The sequence below is a fragment of the Amyelois transitella genome, chromosome 24 (genome assembly GCF_032362555.1).
Source record: "Amyelois transitella isolate CPQ chromosome 24, ilAmyTran1.1, whole genome shotgun sequence".
Taxonomy (NCBI): domain Eukaryota; kingdom Metazoa; phylum Arthropoda; class Insecta; order Lepidoptera; family Pyralidae; genus Amyelois; species Amyelois transitella.
In genome coordinates, this window is record NC_083527.1 from 549,617 (window position 1) to 571,932 (window position 22,316).

General features: G+C 34.5%; 1 protein-coding gene across 3 annotated transcripts in view; it reads left to right on the forward strand.

The window, feature by feature from the left end:
• LOC132903314 (uncharacterized) overlaps positions 1-22,316 on the forward strand; it is a 142,074-nt gene that overhangs the window by 51,129 nt on the left and 68,629 nt on the right. For all 3 annotated transcript variants that reach the window (XM_060951327.1, XM_060951329.1, XM_060951328.1), the window contains exons 7-9: positions 6,215-6,352; positions 20,167-20,491; positions 21,805-21,919. In XM_060951327.1, the coding sequence (XP_060807310.1) occupies positions 6,215-6,352; positions 20,167-20,491; positions 21,805-21,919 (578 nt within the window). The remainder of the gene's footprint in view (positions 1-6,214; positions 6,353-20,166; positions 20,492-21,804; positions 21,920-22,316) is intronic.

The following is a 22,316-nucleotide window of genomic DNA, read 5'->3' on the forward strand; positions in this document are numbered from 1 at the left end:
AGCGTGATGGCACACGGGACACCGTTTTTAAAAAACTATCGCTGTCCCGTTTCACGACATTATAAAAAGCGAAACAGCGATAGTATTTTTGCGCGATAAAAACGGCGTCTGACGTGTTTTGTAAGCAGGTAATATACCTAATAAGTTGATGACTTAATTGAAATACATGAATGTTGAAATCATGCTGAGATAATGTTTTGATCCGTGGTGTCATAATGAATCGCAAAAATATTATCCGCCAGTCCATTACTGATAAAAGATTATTAGAACTATTAAAAATATTGTTGGTACTGAACTTCTTTAGACTACAGAAAAATGTGCAAGTATTTATGAAAATATGTAGTTCAAATAATTTCCTTTACTTGGATGTGAACTATTCTTCTTCAAACTTGGAATGACCAACCGTTGGTAAACTGGCTTATGTAGTTAACAATTGCTTTAAAGTAGAGCAATTAATAAGAAAAAGACTAAGGACAAATAAAGCTCTTTAAACTTGCTTAACCAGTTTTCCAGGTTTATTTTTAATTTCCAAGGTGACCACTGTATTATTTATTTCATATTCACAAAAAATACTTCACCTATCGAATCGACAAGCGACAACAAGCGACATTTTGGAGCACAAGAAAATATAGTAGTCTTTCTACGTGCTATCATTAAACGTATCGATTCTAAAATTGGTTCACGCCGGTTTGAACCTGTTTTGTATTGAACGATTTAGAATAAATTATCTATATAATATGTATAATAATTGTATTTCTTTGATAATAACATTGTTTTGTTTCGTTTGAGTTATTTATCTAATAGTGCGCAATGGACTTCCGATGTTATGAACAAGGGCACGTCATTATTTGCAAATATTGACTTCGTAATTGGGCTTTCTAGCGAGATATGTACATACATACATAAAATCACGCCTCTTTCCCGGAGGGGTAGGCAGAGACTACCTCTTTCCACTTGCCACGTTCTCTGCATACTTCCTTCGCTTCATCCACATTCATAACTCTCTTCATGCGTACTCTAAAACATTTATACAAAAGAAACGGAAATGCAATAATAACTTTAAATTCAATGAATGGGCTACTGTTGGCATCTACAAAAGTAGAAAGACTTTGTACGATTTATATGCCCAAAAACAGTATCGATTTGAAAGCGGCTTCGTAGACCATGTTAGGAATTATTCAAAAATTTTCAAAAAAGTATGTCTACATGCAAAATCTTTGTTCATTAAAAACAAAATAAGTAATGCTCCTAACAAAACAAAGGAAACCTGGAGTGTTATAAACAAGGAAACTGGTAGAAGTAATTTTAAAGAAAATATTAATGAAATTAAATTTAATGATAGGAAAATTACCTCTACAACAGAAATAGTAAATTTATTTGAACATTTTTTTACAAATATACCGTTGGAATTAACTTCTAATATTGACTCATGCCCTAATGAAGCTGAAATACTACTTAAAAATAATGTCAGCATTTGCAGTTCCAAATTTAAATTCTTAAATATTGACCCTACTGACATTATTAATACCTTTAAAGAACTTAATCTGAAAAAGTCTGAGGATTATTGGGGTATGTCGGCTGTTGTGATATGTCATATTATAAATATTATAGCTGGGGACTTAGCATATATATTCAATAATTGTGTTGACCAAGGGATATTTCCAAATTTAATGAAGTATAGTAAACTAATTCCATTATTCAAGAAAGGTGAAAAATCAGATCCTGGTAATTATAGACCAATCTCAATTTTACCAATTTTGAGCAAGGTGTTCGAGAGAATCATGCTTAATCAAATGCAGCGTTACTTTAAGTCTAATAAATTATTTCATAGTCAGCAATACGGCTTTACTGAGGGGAAATGCACAACAGATGCAGGTGTGGCTCTTGTCACTCATATTCTCAATGCATGGGAAGACTCACAGGATGCCATCGGAGTGTTTTGCGATCTGACCAAAGCATTTGATTGCGTAGATCATAGAACTCTTCTGATCAAGCTCGCTCATTACGGGTTCGATACTGCTGCCGTTGAACTAATTAAATCATATCTTAGTAATAGATTACAGACGGTAGATTTAAATAATACAAAATCGAAAGGAGCGACGGTAAAAATTGGGGTACCGCAAGGTTCCATTTTGGGACCTTTTCTCTTTCTGATATATATCAACGACCTGCCTTGCATGATTGAGAAACAGACTGGCATCGTGTTGTTTGCAGATGATACGTCACTAATTTTTAAAATGAACCGCCGTAGCGAAATCTGTGATGATGTGAATAGCACTTTAGCCGCCATCTCTAACTGGTTTACAATCAACAACTTACTGTTAAATGCAAATAAGACCCAATGCATTAAGTTTACACTTCCCAATGTGCGGCAGACAAATGTGGATATTAGTATAAGTAGTAAAAGATTAGATTTTGTTGATAGTACTACTTTCTTAGGAATAACATTAGATTCAAATTTGAAATGGCATGCTCACATTTTAAAACTTTCTAAAAGGCTTAGTTCTGCAGCATACGCTATTCGTCGTATTAGGCATTTGACGGATGTGGCAACTGCTAAGCTAGTATATTTTAGTTATTTTCATAGTTTAATGTCATATGGTCTACTGCTTTGGGGATCAGCAGCAGACATACAAACTATTTTCATTTTACAAAAAAGGGCAATTCGATATATCTACGGTCTTAAACAAAGAGATTCCCTTAGAGATTTTTTCAAAAACCTAAATATTTTAACTTTGCCCTCCCAATACATATTCGATAACATCATGCATGTTAGGAAAAACTTAGACTCTTTCAAAAAAGTAGGTGAATGTACTAGTAGATCACTGCGGAACAATTACAAGTTGTCGATCCCAGCACATCGGCTGGCTAAGGTAGGGAAATCATTTCTGATTAATTGTATAAGATTTTATAATAAATTACCAAAAAGTGTTCTTGAAATGAATGACAGAAAATTCAAACAGTATATTAAAGTTGAGCTTTGTAGGAAAGCCTATTACAGCACGGATGATTATATTAATGATAAACATGTGTGGCCCGAGCTGGACATAATGGCCTCTTAAATGCTTGTGTATTTTTGACATGATCTTGACATAATTTGTACAGTATGTACATATTTTATTTTATATTTATTTTATTTGACGAAATATTCATATTGACATAATCAGTTCTACATTCATACATGTTTTTTAATGTAGACAATGTGCATTCGTCCACGATTTAGATTTAAGAGATCTATATTTGTAAATTGACGTCCTATGAAAATGCTGCAGTGTAGTTTGTTCCGCCGCTTCTTCTACACATGCGCTTTGGAAGCGGTAGTAGTTATAATTAGATTTAAGTTATGTGACGTCAATAAGTGATACCTTGTATCCAATTTTGAAAATAAATCTATTCTATTCTATTCTATTCTATTCTATGCAAGCTCGGCGGTTTCGGTTTCTAGCGAGATTTGAATCACAACGCTATTTGGGACGATACTTTTTATTTAATATATTTTTTTCAATTTTAAATATGTATATATGGAAGTGAAAGGTTCAAGAAATAGGGGAAGACCGAAAAAGAGATGGATGGACGGCGTAAAGGATAGTATGAGGAGAAAGGGAGTGACCAGTGAGATGGCAATTGACAGAAGTAATTGGAAAAAACTAACATACTGTGCCGTAGAAAGTACTACACGTAGAAAGTGGGAAAAGGTAACCACGATGAAGAAGAATTTCAAATATGTATGACTTTATTTCATTCTAGCGAAAATCACACTGTTATATGTGTGTAAGGTGATTAAGTATAATAAAGAATAAGGAAATTCACATGTGAAACATGTTAATGCCTCCGAGGTTATTGGATAAAGTACTCTATAATTACGGATCGATCATTATAATTATCTGTCTATAATTAAACTGGGATCGTCAACAATATTCTCACGTCTCCCCTTATCAGCGGCGACCTCTGACGGTGGGTGCTCATAACTATTGGCTATCTGCTACTAGGGTAGTTCAATTAGACCTTTACGAGAGGAACAACTATAGGTTTGACTTAATACTTGGTCGTTTATATAAGTTTGAATATAGATATATTGTAAGACGTAAAAGTTATTAACTTGGGATTCTTCTTAATTCTATCATCAAGCCAAACAGCTGAACGTGGCTTATCAGTCTTTCAAGACTGTTGGCTGTGTCTACCCCGCAAGGGATATAGACGTGATTTTATAGATATATTTTTTTTCACAATATTGTCAAGGATACATACATACATTTAATCACGTATATATCCCTCGCGGGGTAGACAGAGCCATCAGTCTTGAAAAGACTGACAGGCCACGTTCAGCTGTTATACATAATGTTAGAATTCAAGGTTGCTAGCCCATCGCCCAAAAGGTGACTCCCAAGTTTATTTGCGCAAGGGTTTTTACTACACATTGTGTAATGTGTATACGATCGCAAATCCCTTCCACCTGTTTCCATTTTCTGGTACACAACGAACGATACCGAGAATTGTCAGGTTTGCATAAAACATTACTATAGCGGTAATCATTTAGACAACATATTGTGTGACGCGAATGAATTATAAGTAAGTTTTTAGCTGTGGTGAGAAGCGTTGTACTGGGGTTGGAGTGGCAACGCTGTATTTATTTATTTAAATACATTCATACATACACAAAATCACCTCTCTTTTCCGGTGGGTAGAATAGAATAGATAGCGGCGGGACAAACTACACTACAGCAATTACTATACAAGATACTGTGGCTGATGGCTTTGTGTTCATCATGTCAACTAAAATTATATATGCGAAAGTAAGTTTGTTTGTTTGTTACCTCTTTACGGGTAATCTACTCAATTAATCTTATTGAAATATCACGTTAGGAGTCTGAAGATGGTCATAGTGATTCCAGTAAGAACTATAGTACCCGTGGGATTTGCGTATATTACCTACCTGTACTATTTTGTAGGTGGCGCTAAATTCTACGCTTTTTGTAGGTGTAGTTTAATTCGTTTTTTTGTAGTTGAAGCTAAATTCGTCGCCTATTTGCAGATGGCGCTTAATTCACGCGGACGATGCTGCGGATAAAAGCTAATTAGGAATAAATATGCGATATATGTGTATATACATATATCGCATATTTATTCCTAATTAGTTTCTAAATTAATGGATAATAAACTATATAATATATATATATATATATAATAAACAACTAAATCATATTGCATTTCATGTCTTATACATAGTACCTGGTTGATTTTTGTTTTTGGTAGAACGTGTTTTAATATATGTCAAGTTTTGCAATGGCGTTATAGATGGCGCTGATATAGTTTCTTAAAATGCGGTTTTTAAATTGTTTGTATATTTTGGGAACCGAGCCTTTCTCGAACCTAGGACCTTGATAAATCGATTCCCTGAGCCGAAAAGCCTTTAATCTGTAACTTTCATGAAAATCGTTGGAGCCGTTTCTGAGATCCTGATTATATATATACAAGAATTGCTCGTTGAAATATATTAGATATAAATACCTCTTGTGACGCGAACGGCTGTTTACAACTTGACAACTGAAAATTGTATCTAATTTTTAGAATTTTTCACACTTGCGGTGGGTGTGTCTGTGAACCAGTTACCACCTCGCGAGTTATTGTGATTATTCTGCGAATTATTATATTTATGCGTAGGCGTATGACGACGGTTTTTGTGTTGTCTAAATGTAATGTCACGAGTTTGGTTGGATAAAATAAAATAATCATCATAAACGATACTGGTGGATATTTTGTATATGATAAGTTGAAAATTAGATTTTGTTTTGATTAGATTAGTTTGATTTGAACTTAAATCAATATTCAGTAGGTATACTCTGTAGATAAATCTACTTAAAATTGGCCGTCCACAAAAAAAATATTTATTATTAAAATCTCATATAAATAAATTAATCTGAACAATGTATTCTCACGTCCACATTTCAATTCTAAGTTTGCATATTTGTGAAGATGACGTTGTTGAAGAAAACGCTGCAGTGCAGTTTGTTACCAAGCGGTAACAAACTGCATTGACGCCTTGGACGCGGCAGTAAACTTAGTTTTAAATAATTTATTTGACGTCAGCCAATGTTGTGAAACCAAAAGATTTGACGATTATTAAGCGATATGATAGTATCCTATAATAATGAATAAAAATTTTGAATTAGAATTTGAGCAAATAAGAATGATAATCAAATGACAATGTTTTCAGAATAAACAACCCTACTTCCCAATATTCGGGGAGCAGCACCCGCGCCCGCCGCGGTCGAGGCCCAAAGACGCCCAGGGCACAGTCAGGGCGTGCGCCGCCTGCCATCATCACCTGCTGCAGCAGTGGAACACTTACCATGTGAGTTCATCATCTTTACACCAATATTGTTTGTTTGTTTGTTTGTTTGTAAATACTTTTTTGTGCATAACAATTTTTTAAAAATAACGATGTACAAGAGCGGACTTATCCCTGTGAGGGATTTCTTCCAGTCAACCAGGTAATTCAAAGAGTATATGTTAATAGTGGATATGTTACATTATTATATAAACATACATACATATGGTCACGTCTATATCCCTTGCGGGGTAGACAGAGCCAACAGTCTTGAAAAGACTGAAAGGCCACGTTCAGCTGTTTGGTTTAATGTTAGAAATGGGATTCAAATAGCGACAGGTTGCTCTTTTTTGAAGTAGAAATGTGGCGACATCTCCAACGTCACACGCTATCAACCAATCACAACAAAATGTGGTACGTCATCAGCCAATAGCAGCTAAGAATTTAAATTGCGCGATCTCTGACTCAATATTGACATAAATAAGCCTGATGAAAGATTTTCTTCAGGTCGCCTTCAAGAAAAATCAAATGTTAATTAGCTTTTCGCTTAGTCTCCCCTAATGACATCCATGGGATAAATATGGAGTGGTTCTATTTTAAAGTGTCGCTAACCACACGGCATTTAACATCATCAGTGATAAAAATTCTGAATTCTAATATTATAAAGGTGAAGAGTTTGATTGTTTGTTTGAACGCGCTAATCTGAGGAACTACTGGTTCGAATTGAAAAATTATGTTTCCGTTGAATAGACCATTTATCGAGGATGGCTTTAGGCTATATAACATCACGCTGCAACTATATGGAGCGAAGCGAATAATGGAAAATGTGAAAACAAAACGGGGAAAATTATTCATCCTTGAGGTCTTCAATGATGCCCAAAATAACTATTTCACGCGGACAATGTCGCGGGCACGGCTAGTCTTTAATATACATTTAGTTTCATCTGTCTCTGTACATAACAAATCATCATTCATGTTTGCTCCATTATTTGTATCACGCAATTCGTCGGTGTTACTATATAAACACAAAAATGTTTATGTTTGTGATAGTGTTGTTTGTACATGAGGCAACATCGTGTAGGAACACGAATTCTGTAATAACTACATACGTACATATATATGGTCACGTCTATATCCCTTGTGGGCTGGACAGAGTCAACAGTCTTGAAAAGACTGATAAGCGAAGTTCAGCTATTTGGCTTAATGATAGAATTGAGATTCAAACAGTGACAGGTTACTAGCCCATCGCCTTAAAAAAAAGAATCCCAATCCTTTTTCCGGTACAGTTCTTTTTTGTTCAATTCAATAACTTAACTTCAGTAATAACTTGCAATTAAAACGCGCCTCTTTTGCGGAGGAGTAAGCAGAGATTACATCTCTTGCCACGATCCTCGGTTCATTCACATTCATAACTCTCTTCATGCAAGCTCGGCGGTTTCGGGTACTCTTGACGATAAATGACTTGCACTTAAAACGTTATTATAATGAAGGTTCTTTGATAAATGTACTACGTGGCGTGATGTCCCGGACGATAAACTTGTGAAGTCGGTTGTAACTGAATATTTGCGGTTACAGATGGCTCTAGCCATACAATATAATATAATTGAACAGTCAGATAAGGATCGAAACAAGGTCTAAGTTCGAATCATAGAAAACAACCAAATTAATTGTATTTACTCGATATATGAATTTTTTCTATGTACCTACCTTATCCAGTGCACAAATTAATGATTTTCCGCGTGAACAGAAATTAACAAAATGTCTATATTTATATATAGCTATACTTATCCAAAAGGTTTACAATACAGTGTGAAATGAGATGAGAATAAGGTTCTTAACACGTGGTAGCTAGAAACAAAAAGACACGCACATATGAGCTATCAAACTCTTTGCCGTAACAGACCGCAGCTATCAGTTATTTTACATAAAAACGTCTCGGCATTGCCGCAGTTTATCGGCAGGTCACGCGCAGATCTTAACCGGATATTGCGAATGTCACTCGGACACCCCATTCGACCTCTCCTACCCAAACTTATGTATCTTCTCTTATTAATGAATAAATAAAAAAAGATCCAGGTTACAATTTAAAGGTGAGAAATGGTAAAGATGAGAAAGAGTTAAAAATTCAAATCTATAAAGATATACTGCTATATAAAATAAATAGTGGCCTTTTACAAAGTGTCTCCTTATCTAAGTTGTAGTTGTAACTAACTTTTTTCCTTGATGTACATAAATTATATACATACAGATAATCACGTCGGTATCCCTTGTGGGGTACCGACTGGGCCAACAGTCTTGAAAAGACTGATAGGGCCAAGTTCAGCTATTTGGCATTATAATAAAATAAAAAGGTGTATAAATAATACATAAATCAAAAAAGTTAAACAAATAAATGATAAGTACCTATCCGTTTGAAGAACCATGACTTTAATTGTGTTTGTATTCGTCATAATCATGAATTTAAAAACTGAAATATAAATTATTCCATTAGCTATATAATGAACGTGACTTAATTGTTGGCTTTAATTTATAAAAAGTTTTTATTTCATTATACAAAACTAACCTAACGAAAACGAAATTCAACAGATGAATATTGAAAGTAACGATATAGCAAGTATGAGGCTAATATATAAGCAATTTTTAAGGCACAATAGAAACGCATGATTCGGTTACGATGATAAAGAAAACAAATAAATGTTGTGGAACGTACATAAAAGTTTAAATTAAACAAAGATACAGAAGTTTTAGTCGGAATCTTCCTTACCAAGGTTATTAACGTATCAGTAAGAATGCAGGATTTAATTAAATTTTATAGAAGAACTTTTTGCCGTGATTATTTTGAGAGAATATCTAAAAATGCAGTTAAAATAATTGATAACGAAAATATTGGAATTACATGTTTATTGTCTACATGTTCTAGTTCTATCAAGAAACAAGTTAGGGAAAGAAATATTTTTACATTATACATCCTGTCTGGTATTAAGCTAAATTGATAATAGTTTTTTTTTATATAGAATAATATTTATATGACCAATATAATTCGTATAAATGTTAATTAAAACTAAATATTCCCACGACTGTAAAATTTTATATTCGTATTTGTTAATTTTATTCATATGCGTAGATTTACAACGTTTCACATAACACAAAGGTTGTCACTTTAAAATTTAAATTAACATAACTATAAATTTACTACACACTAGTAGAATCCAAAGTGGCATCCGTGACCTCTTACATTAAATAATTTTTGAGATTAGAACTTCCATCACGCTCCGTCTCATAAAATGTTTGTCAACTTTCACAATTATGTCATCTATGTAAACAAATGTCGAGATTTGAACAAATTGTTTGACGAACAGATTAGTGAGTGAAATGCCGGTTGACCCAGAATCGCTATCACTCCAATGTTGTATGTTCTACGCTGTATTCAGTCGCGTGCGGTTGATTCGTGCGTCAGTACGTCTTTAACTGTTCCTCTGTTATCTGGTGATAAGCGTTTGTCGAATCCGTCGTGAAAGAATTTAGTGAGTTTTCGTTTATCAACGGAAAATACTCTTTGTTTAGTGTGAAGTGTTGTATGCCTGCTTTGAAGTGCGTGATTTTTTCAATTGTAATTGTAAAAGTGCTGAATTCGTACCAGTGCTAGTGTTTCTCCTAATTTGGATTGCAAAAGTAATGGGATGTTGGCGCGAATGTGTGGAAAGGAGGAAGCTTCGCCGCTCGACTTTAAGGTGCAGTTTTGTTCGATTCAAAGCCTGAAATCGATTTTACATTATACATATAATTCAGGGAAAGCTGCTCAAAAAACAAATTTATGAAGATAATATGATAAAATTTACAAAGAGTCAACCATCAAGATTGTAGTTTATGGATTGAACATTATATTTTCAAAATGACGCAGTAAACTTATCATATTTCCACATCACCAACTGCCATATCGACTCACCTCTACTATAACCATATTCTGTTCTGACTTCTAATACATAATCACGGTGATGAAATCGCGGTAATCATTACCTCGGTATGGCAAAATCTTTTATGTAAAATAACTTGAAGAAGTCATACATGTAATCTTGCAAAGTCAAAATGGGTATTGCTTAGCAAATCCAACCATGTAAAAGGAACAAGACTTTGGCAATGCGTGGGCGCCAGGGAAACATATCACAAAGATAAATATTAATTAATTATCAATATTTAATTCTATAAGTATTTGATTCATTATGAATCAAATACTTTGTTGTTTCAAAGCCAAATGTTGCTATAGAAGGTGATGTCAACTATTGTCAAATAAAATAATCACCAAATTATTTGTAATCTAACCAAAACCGGGATTTTCCAATCTGTACATCGAATCTGACGTACGTGATCTGTTCACTCACTGCGCTATCAATTTATACTAATTTGGTATTTGTACTGATTGTTATCTTATCAAACACACAACGACCACGAGACTGCTCCAAGTTGTATACGGAAGCGTTCGTGATAGAAGAGAATAAGATTTCAGCCATTCAAGTTAAAATGCTTAGGTTTTATCTCAGTGGTGCGGTGGTAATTGTATGATATCTTTTGTTTTTGATTTGATTTCTCCCAATTTCTTTTGTGAAAACTTCATGGAACCTTAAAAGGACAACATCATAAAAATAGTTTTAGTTCAAATCTACTATAAGCAAGGCTACATTAACAGTATATTCCAACTGTTGTGTCTACGTAGTCGTGTCTATATTCTAGGTTACACAAACATTCGCATTTGCTTTGATGTTAGCGACCAAAGTGTCATCTCGTAGTTATAAATCTGTCAGCATTGGAGGCAGGTCTGCATGGAGACACGCCCTTTTCTGCGAATCACGATTTGTCATGTATTCGCTAACTTTTTTAAGATTGTGTTAATGAATTATTCTCACGCAGTTTTTGTATTGTTCTGCCGTAGATTTTATTACTAGTAAGTGAATTCACAAGAGCAAATATATTAACATTATTTATAATAATACCCGGGTTACGCCCACTACTGTGCCTCATCTATGCATTTACTTGTTGCGGCAGATGACTATGATTACGAGACCGGAGACCACTTGACCACGTCTTTAAAAAAAAAGAGATTCATAAAGTATTCTCGACTGTATTTTAAAGCTTTTGGCTTCAAAGCACGGTGGTGACACTCTCCTTTAGAATTATTGGTACAGATTCAAGTGTAGAGTATCAATATCTTCATTATGATGATGATCTCACGTTTTTTATTCTAAGTGAGGATATTGTGAAGTTGACGATATTGAAGAAAATGCTGCAGTGCATTTTGTAACCGCTTCTTCTGCAACGACGCTTTGAAGGCGGCAGTGAAAAACCAAAAGATGTATGTCAATTATTAATACATTAAAAATTTAGAAATTTGAATTCTCTATTGCTTTCTATATGTATACAATATTATCATTTATGTTACATCTACTGCATCTCACCTCCATCGTGGCTTTAAAACAAACCGTCTTACAATAACCCGAACACTGGAGCTTTTCAAACACAGCAGACACCTACACAAACACGGCGCGTGCGTCATATATTATTACACACAATACCGTCACCTGAACACATAACGTCACCGAACCCTATTGCGGCCATCTTATTTTGTTAACCGTGGCTTATAATTCATAGGAAACAGGTCAGGTGCTATGAATATATTCTTTAATGGTATCAACACTGGTTATGATAAAATCATTCAGTGTTTGAAGCAAATCTTAACTGATTTGATTATGGTCGATAAAATTCTTTTAATGCCCTACACTACTCAACCTTACGGTGAGGTAAAACATTATGAGGAAACCTGCACGTTTAGGCAATTGTATGTGTAACCATGATCGATCTAATACAGGTTAGGTTTACTTGCAAAGGTTGCGGTGGTCAGATGGGAGCTCGCTTGGATGATAAACCCGACTCACCCAATCCAGCATCCATGATCCAAAGGCATAGCCCGGGCTCCTCGCCAGCGTGGTGAGGATGCAACCGGGACTAAAGTCAGAATGAAGATGACTACTGAAGTAATCAAAATGTAGATTTTCAGCTTTGTCAAAAGTAAAAAAAAATTATAATTATAATCATAATTTTTAGATTATTTTGCATAAAACTTCTGCAGTCGTACAATGTGCATATGAAATAAATTTGAATTTTTTATAATTTTGGTCTGTTCTTTACAGCTCTTCTAATGTTTGCATTCAGTAAATCGTTTGGTTATACATATAAGTTAATTGTGAGTAGAATAGATTGTTCCCGGTGCATTATTTATCTATAGGCAAAAAAAATTACGCAATCAATTTTAGTACTTCACGAACAAAAGTATTATTTTCATTAAATGACTGTATATTTAGTTTCGGTCTGTGGCGCAGTAAAATATGTGCGTCTATAGTTTTAAATGTGTTTATTGCTACTTCGTGACTAAATTTAGCGAATTGTGCGGTTCACACAGGTTTTCAATATTTAACAACATAAGTATTTACGTTGACGTAACATTAGTCACGATTTATTTGTTGTCACGGCTCAGTTCCATGATAAGTAAGTCATCGATCAATAATGATCATATTATTTGGTTCTTTGAATAAGATTTTAATTGGTACGTGTTGTAAAAATCTTTACAGACTCGAAACCTTACAGGATCATAGCAGACTGTTTGGAATAAGAATACATTCTTTTCCAGGCTAACTGAGGCTGTTCGTTTATTTTTTAGTATCAAAAAGGACATTGACTGACATCAACGTAAAATCTTAATCATATTTAACGAAATTGGATTGTAGACCACAAATGTAGTCTCGTAAGAATAGATAAGAAGAATCCAAAGTTTATTAGCCATTTCCTTAGTCGCCCTTTTCATGTCTACCCCTAACGGCATATACGTGACTATATGTAAGTACGAGTATGTATGTAAGTGTTATTGTTGAATTTGTATCTCATAACACTCTTACTTTGACGCGCTACCAATTTTTTCGCTATCTTTTGGTATCCATAAAGATAAAATTGCCGTGAATACAATCACATATTTGAAGATATCAGGAAATGCACATCACTTACAAGTTTTGCCCATTAAACATTTTTGCGTGGTTTAAATTAACGTATTTCTATTGACACTTGTATTTGATGAGTTCACGACCTACCTTATTGTCTTTTTTTTTCATAAGTTATTTACATGAGCAGGTCATACGCGTGACAATGTGTAACCCTGAATAATTTAACATTGTATTCTATTCAAGGTATTAGAAAAAAAGTGGAAAGAGTAGAACGGCTGTTAACCCTCGCAGAGATGTGGCTTGATCAGAAAAGATATGAATGGAGAACTGTTGGTTATCATAGGTACTAACATATGAACTTCTGTTGATAATTCATTTTCATATCTTATCTTAGGATCCCTATCTACTCAAAGCTCTTGTGATTATGTCATTATTTATCCGCTGATCAGATTGGTTGGCATTTTGGATATATCATTCGCATTCTTATTGTTTGACAGTTTTGTACAACAAGTTTAATGGAGAATTCGTCCAACTTGTTGGTATTACAAAACACCCAAACTTGCTCCAGTTAGTTTTTGTCGAATTGGTTTATGTTTTGTTTAAAACTTGTCTTGAAAAATTCTGCTGCCACAGTTAATGTTCTTGTACTTTATTGTATTCTTTCATCTGAAACACTTTCTATTTCCTTTGTAGCTGTGTTTTGTTCGTTGTTATCTGTAGGTACATCTAACGTCTATTTATGATGAGATTCGTTTTCATTTACAATCTCTTCAGTTTTGAATTGTGAAAAACAGGCAATAAGGTTACCTTTATTTGTTTTTAATATTTTAGTTTCGGTCTCCATATAACTTTGTGGTCATCGATACTTTTTTTCTTACCGATTAAAAAAATATCTTCGATCTAGCTTTGGTTGGATTTAGGAATATCGATAAGTACTTCAAATCTTACACAATTAATAACATAATCTCCTACGCAAACATCCTCGATTTCGGTCACGTGGTTGTTTCGTCACAGACAACAGTGGAATAATATTGAATGTTTAGATATTTACATTTGGACGTTTATCTGAACCCGACCTATGAAGAGCAGTGCCCTCAAAAAGTTGATAGGCGGTGACCTCCAGCAATACTGGGCTGGTTTTATCGGCTTGTGAGTAATGGCGGAGAAAAATATAGGCGGCAGATAAATCAAATGTTTCGTGTCAAGAGCAGGATATATATATAAATGACAAGTGATAGCCTTTTCCTTTGTTCCTGTTGTTTCTATTGGATAATATCACATATTTCTTCTTGGTGTATCGGCATTATGCCAAACTTAATAAAAATTTCCACCATGATATTCTGACATTTTGACAGCCTTATTAATGTCATATTTAGGATTATATTAACATTTTTTTGTCTGTTCATTTACTTTCCTATGTTTGCGACTGGTTCCTAATGATAAATCAGATTTCGTTTTAAGAGCAAAATATATATTAATAAATATAGAATACATGTGACTTCCTTTGTTTTTCTTAGCTAAATGGTGGTTCGTATCACGTTCAGAATTATTAATTGTCATTTTCCATTCTTTCTGATATTCGGTTTGTTCCTTATAATAAATCACATGTTTCGTTTTCAAAGAGGGAACATATATTTAGATGAGAAGTATTAGCCTTTCCCTTTGGTCTTCATGTTTAGTTTGTTGAACAGATTATTGTCAATCTATATCCTCTATTTCTCTACATATTTGCGATTTTTTTTATGATTATGATGATATGAGCACATGTTTCGTGTCATGAGAATTTGTGGTTGTATTATAGAGTCTGTTTAAATGGACAATGCATCTGTATTGGTCAGAACATACCATCCGTGTTCTTTTATTAAAGACACATCAAATGATGGGCCTATATCATTAGGTTTCGTTGGTAAATTAAGAAATATATAAGCAATACTGACATCATAATGCTGACAATCAATTTGCCCAATCTGATGAAATTTTCTATAATATTTGTACTATATTCTAACCAGGATACACGACACGAATGTAATACGTCTAAGTATTTGTAAATCTTATAATCATATTTTTGTTCTACTAATATTTGTACAGTTAATCGAATAATATTGTTATTTATAAATGAGATAAGATATGATATCTCCTCAGTTTTAGGTATATGTATATCACGCAAGATTATAACAGTAATTCGTCTATTTTATGGTTATAATCGGATCAAAAATTATCTTGATGTAAACGGTTTGAAGTTCAACGATTTCATCGATATGGGGATTATTTGTATTTTTCATAGATTGCAATTATCTTTTTGGAAAATCTTATTTTTATAACTTTATTGTTAAAACTTCTATTATACACTTTAAGTCTTTTACGTAAATCTAATGTACTGATAAATATTTCAAAATTTTATTAAACACTATGTGATATTCCTAAAATCATCTGCCATTTGCTCTGTAGTGAGAAGAAAAAACTGTTGATAAAGATATGTTTTTTATCATTTCAATATTGACTGATGTAAGTTTATTTTTGTTACTGAAGATCTACGCACAAGATGGACTATTTGATCATTAACATTGCCTACACGTGTATGTTTATTCTGTAAACTGAGTCACTGTGTAAGTTTTTCTGATTATCAAACATCAAATAAGCTATAATTAACTAGAAATTGACTGATCAATATTTTCTCGCCAATTCAATCTTTGACTATCGTGATATTCCATTTATCGTGTGTTTAATAATACCAACATGAAATGTGAAAAAAAATGCAAACATGTCTTAATTTGTAAAGAGGTACATTTCAGCGCGTCTGTATCGTCGTCACTAACTTGACGTAAATTAGTGACGACGATAAAGTAATTGTCATTTTTCATATTGTCATACCAACCGTAACTTATATGTATGTATATCTTGGTGGCAAGAGTTTCCTATGTAAACTACCTCGTTTTATTATTCGCATCATGAATCAAGTAGTCAAAGTAATCCATATCTTTTCCATTCTCCTTGCGCTAGTCCTGGTTGCGTCCTCTCCATTCTGGGAAGGAGCTAGTTGTCCGCATGTGGTCAAGATCTTAAAGTGTTAAAGTCAGGTATTTACTCTATTCCCGCCCCCACAACCTTCCAGAGTAACTTAACCTTTTGTATAAAATACCTTATCAACTTATCGATAAATACTATAACGCCTCAATTGCGTCTCATTTAAAAATATTTGGGTCGTACATACTCTGTCTGTAGTCCATGATAAAATTGTTCTATTTAATTACAAAATAGTGTGACTTAAGAAATTTCCTACACCTACACTCGTACAATTACGTTATACTTATCTTAAGTAGAAACATCGTCTAGATTGCGTATCTTTATATTATCAAAACTTTAGATAACATTAATCTCACATCTTACATCCTCGTTTTTTTTATTAATGATAAAATAAATTATTTTTTATAACAAACCAAATCCATCGTTTGTAAATCTGATTAATGTTATCTTCGCTTTTATCAAGTCAATAAATGTATCCATCGATCATCATTTTATATGATGATTTTTTAATTGTGTCTTTCTACGTCACATATCACCCTTTTCAAAACGTTGGAATTCCATATTTTTGTGAGCATTGACAAACATTTGGCTATTTTCGTGTCGTTACCGATATTGTTCTGTTGCTTATGGTTAACATAACATATGCGAATGGAACACATACAAATAAACTTTTGATTCGAATAATATTTATAGATAACACAGGTATTAAACGCGCACTTAACTTACCTTTATTTTATCTGAGACGTTACGAATCATGTTACAAAGTTCGAGATCAAATAAAGGTACGTTACGTGCGCGTTTAATACCTGTATTATTTATGAATAGTACATAGAATGCAACGGGAAAGTTTAAAATCAATTATTTCGATTCGAACACCATCGCATTTGATACGTTTCAGTTGAACAACCTCAGATTTATTTATTTGCCAATGCGCGAGATCGTCACATCGCAAAAAGCATTTTATCAAACTCCTCATATACATAACACAAAACAAACGCATGTATCTCCGCCACGAACATAGGTCAAACTCATGACACTGTGTAATCTTGGCAAGTACAATCAAATTGATATACACATTAATCGTTGTTTGTGTGTTTTATTTAGAAAATACGGGCTATCTCTTATGGCTGACCCCTGTCTCGTGATAACCCCGCTGGATAACCTGCGGGTCAGCGAAGCACATGAATAGTGGAAATAAAATAATGAATGATAAATTTGTAGTGAAAGGATTAATGTTGTATTTATGTTTTTTTGCTGAATCTGCTAATTCTTGTATGTTTATGTGTTAGAATGATTTATGTTTGCATTAATAGAGGAGGTTTACAATACAATACAAGTTATCTTTATTGCCCATAAAAATACATATGTAGTATAAACATACATTATGAATATGTTGAGAAAAGGCGGATTTATCGCTAAGCAATCTCTTCCAGCCAACCTTTGGGTAGTGAAATGTAAAATCCTGGAACCGGGTGGGCAGCATACTTAAGAGATGTTTGTGTATAATAAATAAACTACATACATAAACTATAAATATACCTAAACTTACACAGAATACATCAATAATAGGTTTGTTCTAAGTCTTAACTTCTTTGTCTTTAAAAAGTCTAAAGAGTTTTATTTGTGCCAGTCTATATGTTGCAGTCAAAACTCATTTCCAGTCCAAAGTACTATTGTCTAGCAAATTCAGTCAAAAATACATTTTAACCAGCTCCATAGGGTAAAAGTACTTTAAACAGATTCATTTTAGTCAAACGTTTTATTGACTATAACATACCTACGATAAAAAGTATGTAGGTTGCTAACCCGTCGCCTACGAGTAGAGTCCCAAGTTTATTAACCTATCCCTTAGTCACCTTTTACGACATCCATGATGGAGTGGTCCTATTCATTAGCGCCGGGAACCACATGGTGGACAATTACATTATCAACAAATGCATCTGAAATTCTCCAAACTATTTCTACATACATACTTACATAAAATTACGCCTCTTTCCCGGAGGGGCAGGCAGAGACAACCTCTTTCCACTTGCCACGATCTCTGCATACTTCCTTCGCTTCATCCACAAACTATTTATCTTCTGTTTTGTGATTCAAATGAGTAATTTTCCATTTCGTTCTCAATTCGTATGATAATGAACCCCTATCAGTACTGAGATAATGTTTCATGGCTCGTGTTCAGGTGTGCCCATGATACTGATGGCCCGGGCTTAACAAAATATCTATCTAAATCATATCACAGCGCTGACGCCTGATAAGGTCTATGGGGTTACAACCAGTTCGGGAGATTAGCGTGAGTGGAAATTGTATGTGGTTTGCTATCAGATCATAGCTTTGGTGACGAATAATATCTAAAGTAATATTATAAAGCTGAAGAGTTTGTTTGTTTTTCATCGATTGATAGGATGATGATCAGAGATCGGATATTCGGAGTTGGAGTGTTGGTTTGGTATGGAACGTACTTCTGTACCTCAAAAATTCCGGGATTCGGCATTGATACACTTAATGTTCTAATTGTGGTCTGAATAAACTCGGAAAGTTTTTGTACTGACTAAAAAATCACTCGGTATAATTCTGGAATCCCGGTAGGTAGGTAATTTTTTAATAAATATGATCATCCATCACTTATGTTTATAAAGGTGTTTATCATACCTAATATACGATAAGTTTCAATTTCTTGTTTAATAAAATTTCTGAGATTCAAAATAATTCAAATCCCGAAAGCAAGAAGCCGCCTCCATACTTTCTTATCCAAAATATAAGTTTAGGTAAATATGCATCCGATTATCCGATCTCTAATGATGATACAATCTGAGGCGACCAAACCCCCATCACGCCTATAAAAATCATCTTCAGCGAGAATGTAAAAATTATATAAAGATAACATTTACACGAAACCCTAATTAGCCGATAATTAAATATATTAATCATGCCAATTCGTAATGCTGAAATTGTTTTATCATCATATTATATTATCGCTAATCTAAATAAGTGATATAAAGTATGTTATAAAGATTTAATTTTTTTTTGTCTGCGCGGTCTACTTGTTTGTCGCGACGCGTTTATCATTTTGTTTTCTGAAAATTGCTATTCATATTCGTATAATATGACAAAGGGATATAGGTACGTTGTGAACGTATGTAACTACCATGATTGTTGAAAAAATAAATGAAACTGAAGTTTAGTTTCACCGTCTTTTTTTTTTAAACCGCTTTAAAAAAAATGGTGATTTTGATATTTACCTGTATGTATGTTTGTACAACGACTGTTTCGCGTTGCACTGAATCGATTTTAATGCGGTTTTCATAAAAGTTTTTGCTACACTTTGGAGATGGTTTTAGAAATTTAACTGACTTCAAAAAAAGGAGGATATCGATTGGAGGCGGTTCTCTTTTTACAAAAGTAATATGTATCTATATTTTGTAGGTATTCGGACTTTGCTTTTATTCCTACGGGAAACCTGTATTGCACTGGCAACACTGACACTTTTGGTACTTTCAATCCCTTTATTATGTAGTTGGAGGAGAAAAAGTGGACCAAGTAAAAGGGATACCTATTTAGGATTAATGTTTGCAGAAAATGCAAAGTGTGATAGTGATTTAGAAAGGAGAATTATAAATTATGTATGAATATGGACGTACCTATTCATAATTTGTGGATTGGATATAATTTGTGCCGTGTGGTTTCTGGCACTTTAGTATATAGTATCTCTCCATATCTTCCCATGTCTAATAAAGGCGACTAAGGTTTTTACACGACAAATCTCCGATCCGACACGTTATTCAGCATCACAGTCTAAAAGTTTCCTCCCCCCTTTTCCCCCCACAGATGCGCGGCGTGCCCGCCAACGAGCGCGTGTACACGCTGCGCACGCGGCCGCCGTCGCTGCTGCCGCCGTCGCCGCTGAGCCTGGCCAGCTCGGGCGACAAGTCGCTGGCCGCGCACGCGCACTCGCCGTCGCTGGAGCGGCCCGCCAGCCAGCCGGCCGCGCCGCCCTCCACCGCCACGTTCGTGTGCTATGTGTGCGGCGTGGGCGCGCCCAGCTCGCAGCTGCGGCTGGTGTACTGCTGCCCCAATCCCGAGCGGGAGCCGTACTACCCGTTCATCACAACGCTCAAGCCGCACCAAGATGCCAGCCCTATTAGTCCTCAAGGTTTGTTTTTTTATAGTGCTAATGTGTTTCGTAGGCAAAAATACAGGGTGGCTTTTAATTCAACTGCATAAATTTAACTGTTAAGTGTACTCAACTAAAGGATATTTAAAAACGTTAAAAGAAAAATATCGGTTCACATTTCAGAAAGTACGAAAAAAATAAAAGTATCAAAATCCACGATCCTAAATACGTCATATCACCCCGGCCAGCGGAAAAGCGACGCGTAAGATTCAGAGGTCAACGACACAATTCATTCAGCTGAGCGATGTCGACAACTCTGTACTTTACTTGATCTTGATACTAGAAAAATAATTTATTTTTCAGACATTTATTTACATGTTTAGTTTTAATTTTTTTTTTTTGAGTGTTGGTCTTTAATAAAGCTTGTGACGTAGTTTTTGAGGATTTTTAAATGTGAAAATGATGACTTTTAATTTAAATTAAAATAGGCTCAAACGGCTCAGAAGCATGGGTTTAGTCTATGTTTAAAAGGATGCAGTTGTTTTAAATGTCACCCTGTATAAATATGAAAAGTATTCTACATTCAATTGTCGGAAGATTAGCGGTGATGGGTACCTGCTATTTGATACAGGTACTAGTCCTCAAGGTTGGTGTGTGGAGAGAATGATAATGTAAAGGGATGGGCTAATAAACTAAGTTGAGATTCTTCTTGTATGCGATGGGCTCTAGCAACCTGTCACTATTTGAATCTCAATTCCATCTTGTAACCATACAGCTGAACGTGGTATTTTGGTCTTTTCAAGACTTGTTGGCTCTGTGTACTCCGTAAGGGATATAGACGTAGTAATATGTATGTATAATGAACAAGGGAAATCGTAAAGGTCGAGGCAACTGTCATTTGTTCTAAGATAAGTTCTCGGACGTATCCTCCCAGTGATACGAGAGGTGAGGATGTAATGGATCACCACGACCCTAATCCTATATCGGCTAAGCCAGGATGTTACACGAAGCGACTCCAGTCTGAACTCCGCAACCTTTACAGGTGAAACTCCAACCAATAATGGATCATAGTTAGTGCCGTGTGGTTACCGGCATTTGGATGTGATGTCCTAATAATGACTAAGGTATAAAAACATGGCTTTCCTCTTAAAGGCGATTATCTAGCAATCGGACACTTTTTGAATCTCAATTCCATCTTTTAGCCATACAGCTGAACGTGGCCTTCAGCCTTTTCAAGGCTGTTGGCTCTGTCTACCCCGCAAGGGATATAGACGTGACTATATATATATATATATATATACGTATGTATTTATGTGTGTATGTATGCACTGTATCTTTTGTGATTTTACCAGGTATGGTGCAAATCTGCGCGTCGTGTTACAAGAGTATTCCGCTCAAGTATCCGGCGTACGGCGAAAACGGCGAACCCAATCCGGCTCATAGTAACTCACATTCTAATAATATTCGGTGAGAAATTTATTCATTATTGATTTAGAGTTGCGGGGACGTCACTTATGTCATACATTTTTAAGTTTATTTATTTGCAATTTTTTTGCAAGTTAATTTGAAGATTCGTGTTGAAGTGAAAAATTATCTGTGCCTGGTTGTATCCTTACTAATGTTATAAATACGAAAGTCTTGTCTGTCTGTTCGTTCCGCTTTCACAGCTTAACCGCTGGACCGATTTTGAATTAAACCGAACTAAAAAAATAAGACCGATTCGAATGAAATTTGGCATGCACATAGTATAAAATCCGCGTTCTAACTTAGGGATACTGTCTTTTTTTTTCAAAAATCAACCTCTAAAATATTAAAATGGTGCAAATAAGAATAAAATCTATACTAATATTATAAAGCTGAAGAG